At 37.6% G+C, this 4,323-nt stretch overlaps 1 protein-coding gene across 1 annotated transcript; it reads right to left on the bottom strand.

Moving 5' to 3' along the window:
- Positions 622–4,044, bottom strand: LOC109835227 (3-ketoacyl-CoA synthase 11-like). The gene is given in 5 exon segments (XM_020403212.1): positions 622–1,167; positions 1,443–1,639; positions 1,641–1,834; positions 1,836–1,901; positions 3,685–4,044. Coding segments are annotated over 5 exon segments (1,035 nt in total). The 5' UTR covers positions 3,940–4,044; the 3' UTR covers positions 622–844.

The raw sequence follows: 4,323 nt of genomic DNA, 5'->3' as shown, positions 1-4,323 counted from the left end.
CGCCTATCTCGATGAGATGGAGCCAACCAGATTGTCAGATTTTTAAATCTCATTGTTTATACCCAGTTTTGGCTAAAATAAAAAAATAATCAGTTTTAGTTTATTTTTAGTAATAAATTTAGAGTCTATTTAGATTAACAAATAAATTCAATGTTAGAGTTAAATTAGATTAGGAAATAAATTCAATTATGATTCATGATTTATTTCCTCTATTATAGGGAGTCTTTTTAGGGTAGGATTAAAACTTTCTATTTTTTTTATAATTCTAGTCTTACTAGGATTCTTATTTATATTTCTATTTAAAAAGAGTCATGTAACTCAAAGGAGAATAATCTTTTATCAATAAATTTCCTCTTTAATATTTTCTTCATGGATTCGAATAATCTTATTTATAGGGAGTCAATAATTTTCCTTTTGTTACACCCTCCTCCTGTTGGAATAGTGTAGTACTCATGGAGTACCGAAGATTTTTTTCCACATGATGGCTTGTCCCATAATTCTTCTTATAGTTCTGGAATCTAGAAAAAGTTGATAGTTATCATCATTTATCCTCATTAATTGAGATTCTGCGGTATGAAACTCTTATATCCAGACATACAAGTACCTCCCGCTTAGACTAGCTACACAATAACTTAATTATTAGAACAATTTCTCCAGTACAAAGAAACATAATGTACCTTACATCGACAAAAAAAATTCAAAAAAATGTAAACAAAATGCTACACTAATGATAATTTCATCCAAATAAATCAAATTCACATATTTCGCTCTCTCTTTCTGTCTACTTGTACGTACATATATATATTAGCTTCACAACACACAATAAACCTAAACCACACTCTTCTCACCCCGCAATGGTATCGACCCTGGGAACATGAACGGGAAACCCGTGGATCTCATCGCTCCAAGGGTTCTTCTCCTTCTCCGGTCTAATCGTCCTCAACGCTCTCCACACAGCGCTGTTACACTTAAAACCAGATCCAAAGGCAATCTGCCAAGCCCGGTTCCCTCTCCTCATCCTCCCCTTCGCCTCCGTGTACGCTAGCTCGTACCACAGCGAGCTGCTCGACGTGTTCCCAAACCTATATAAGGTCATCCTTGATGGCTCCATATGCCACTCACTAAGTTCCAGGTTCTTCTCCAGCTCATCCAACACTGCTCTTCCACCTGTGCATGAGCAAACAAAATTTAACCAGATGTATATTTGATTAATTTAATTATTAACTATACATTTAATCAAATATTCAAATCAGATATGTGTGTGTGTATATATATAGAGAGAGAGAAACTTATGTCAACTCAAATGGACCATCCACCAAAGTTTCTATCCATTGATGAAAAGTCTCTTCATATGATGCACGGATCTCTAGGTATTAACTTTTAGTTATAAAAATCTATTTCGGTTTCAAATAAGTCAAATTGTTTAATATTCATCAATTGACCTGCGTGGATGCAGAAGTGTTCGAACGCAAGCTTGAAGTCCGGGATGTAAGGTTTCATTTTAATCTTGAATATCTTTCGTCCGACTAGCGTCAAGAAGAACAGGAACTGCTCCGACAGCGGGAGGACGAGAGGGCCGAGGGTGGTAATATTGGCTTTAAGGGACTCTCCGGCAACAGCCATTAGGCTTTGCGAGAGGAAACGCCGATTTTCCGGCTTGGTCTCTTACTTGGAAGACGCAGGAGTAGGAGCGGTCCTCAGAGCCCTTGTGGGTCCGGACGGTGTGGAAGGAGCTGGATATTCGAGCGGCGGCGGTCTGAACGGCGGTGTGAGGAGGATGGCGCACCGCCATGCGAAAGAGGCAGTTGGAGACTAGATGGCAGCGGTTGCTTGGCCCCGTATTACCAGTTCAGGGTTATGTTCTCCATGCTTACTACCAATGCGTAGGAGTTGCGGTGAACCTGTGTGAAATTGGAAATAATTGGAAATTCAATCAATTTAATTCTTCATAAGACTTGATGTCTATAGAAATTTTGAATATTCAGATCCTTAGCATAATAAGAGTATCCACACATCTTATTATTTACAAAACCAAAATATCGGTCCAGGTCTAACTAAGTTGCCCTTTTTCTTCTAGATTACAATACTTTTAGTAATTCACTCTCATACTTTTTGCACCTAATTAAGCATGACAGCTAAACGATATAAATTTAGAAAGGCTCTGCACATACAGTTGCATCAGTATACCAGCTAGATGACCCGATGCATATATTGTTGGAAAGCGACGTGCAACAAAAAAAAAAAAAAAAATCTGCCCTTGTTTTCAAATGGCCATTAATTATTAAACCCCACTAAATTTACTAGCTCAGAAATTTTGCTCAACCACCTAGACCCTCTCTTGTAGGACAAGTCATAGTTTATTATATTAATTGTCTCTGGTGTCTTGGTCACTTAATATGCTAGGATTAGATAAACTGCCTAAAGATTAAGTGGATCCATCATAAAATTTATGAACAAGAGGAAGAGTGTTTTCCTAATTCCATGATTATTGACCTTTGATCGTTTTCCATAATTAGGATAAAGGAGACGTTAGATAGCAGACGGTCCCATGGGGATGATTGCGTCGACATCATATGGATTTTTAGAAGATTACAAACTCCTTGGAGTAATAAGTAATAAAATTGATATAGGACAATTAAATTAGTTGGAATATTAAAAATGATATAGGTCAACAGCTTTGGTACTCCAAACTCCTTGGAGCACCGATGGCAATGAGTTGTAATTTTTTTTCCTGTAAATTATTCCCTCTCAATTCACAATTTATGGGTTAAGGCAGTTAAAAGGAGTTCTCAGCACCTAAATTTGTAATGAAATCAAATTTAAAGGCTATTCTAGGGAATGAAAGTCAAGAGAAACTGGTTTTAAAGTTTTAATCCAGTCTATAACTAATCGAGGCTATTTTTTTTCCTATCAAAAAATTTCAGTTATTTATTTCCTATAAAAAAAATACAGTTTTTAACTTATCAAAATTCTACGATTTTTCCTTTCAAAAGTCCCATCTTTTTTTTTTGCTTGGATTAATTTTTTAGATTGAAATTCTTATGAAAATTAAACATGCATCATACTTATTTATCTTTTATTATTTTTAATTATTTTTTAAAGATTAAAATTGCCTCATATGACATATCGTCAACAAAAAGAAGATGATTAGTTGTGTTTAACGGAATAATAAAAATTTTATAAATAGAAGAAATATTAAAAATTTAACCATTATTTATTTATTTATTTCCAAAATTTAACTTATGGACCAAACTTTAGTTAATGGGTTCAATAAAAAATAACTTTTCAATAACATATATAGGTAGAGTTAACAGAATCACGTTGATACTAAACTCTTGTGATTTGCATCAGAATGATTTTTTTTGGCTAATATGTGAATAGAGTAGGATAGTTTGGGAAGAGATATGATAGTAAAAGAAAATGATTTAAATTAAACAGCAAAGGTTAAAAATAGCCCTTTCTATTTTTTTTAGTTTTTTTTTTTCCATTTTCTAAGATTTTAAAATTTTAAAAAAAAAATCTAATTATGGAGCACCGAAGCATTGCTAATGATATAATAATAGTAAAAAATGGGACAATTCTTAACAAAACTGATGAAAAACAGAATTCTTACTTATTTATTTATTTTCTGTTTTATTGTTATATCAATTAGAATATTAACTGTTTAGAGGTGCGAACTATAACCTGAAGCAGTTGCTTGGCGAGATCTATGGAGATGAGCCCAGCACTGCATCCCATGCCTCCAAGATTGTAGCTGGCGATGTTCCCCCTCAACTTGTACCGATTGACGACCATAGCAGACAGCGACGGCGTCGGATTGAACAAGCTGCAGTTCACCACGAGCACCCCGATATCCTTGGGCTTCACGTTGGCCTTCGCCAAGAGATCGTCGATCGCCCCGAACATCACCATCTCCGCCTCCTTCCTCGCCTCCGCCATGCACGGGTTCGGGGGCACCCTCAGCACCGCCTCGGGGAAGTACGTCGACTGCCCGAGCCCAGAACGTTCCAGAATCTTCTTCTGGAAGAAATTGTTCTACCTCGGCTGAAGGGCCCCGCCTGCCGACCGCCTCCACGAAGAGGTCCGCTTCGGGCACTTCCTCGCCTCCTCGGGCTTGTAGCACGAGAAGTCGAGGGAGTTAGACCGGACGGCGGCCTCGTCGTGAAATATAAGAGTTGTTAGAAGGCGAGGGTTACGCGTGCAGAGGATGACCGGTGACGACATGGAGGCGGAGCTGGTCCCAGGTGACATACAGGTCGTCGACCGTTCAGACGAGAAAGTGTAGCTGCAGCCGGCGGCGAGAAGAGGGACGAGAGGAGATAT

This window comes from Asparagus officinalis, chromosome 3 (genome assembly GCF_001876935.1).
Source record: "Asparagus officinalis chromosome 3, Aspof.V1, whole genome shotgun sequence".
NCBI lineage: Eukaryota > Viridiplantae > Streptophyta > Magnoliopsida > Asparagales > Asparagaceae > Asparagus > Asparagus officinalis.
Note: the sequence above shows the minus strand (reverse complement) of the source record. Positions and strands in the feature narration are given on the sequence as shown.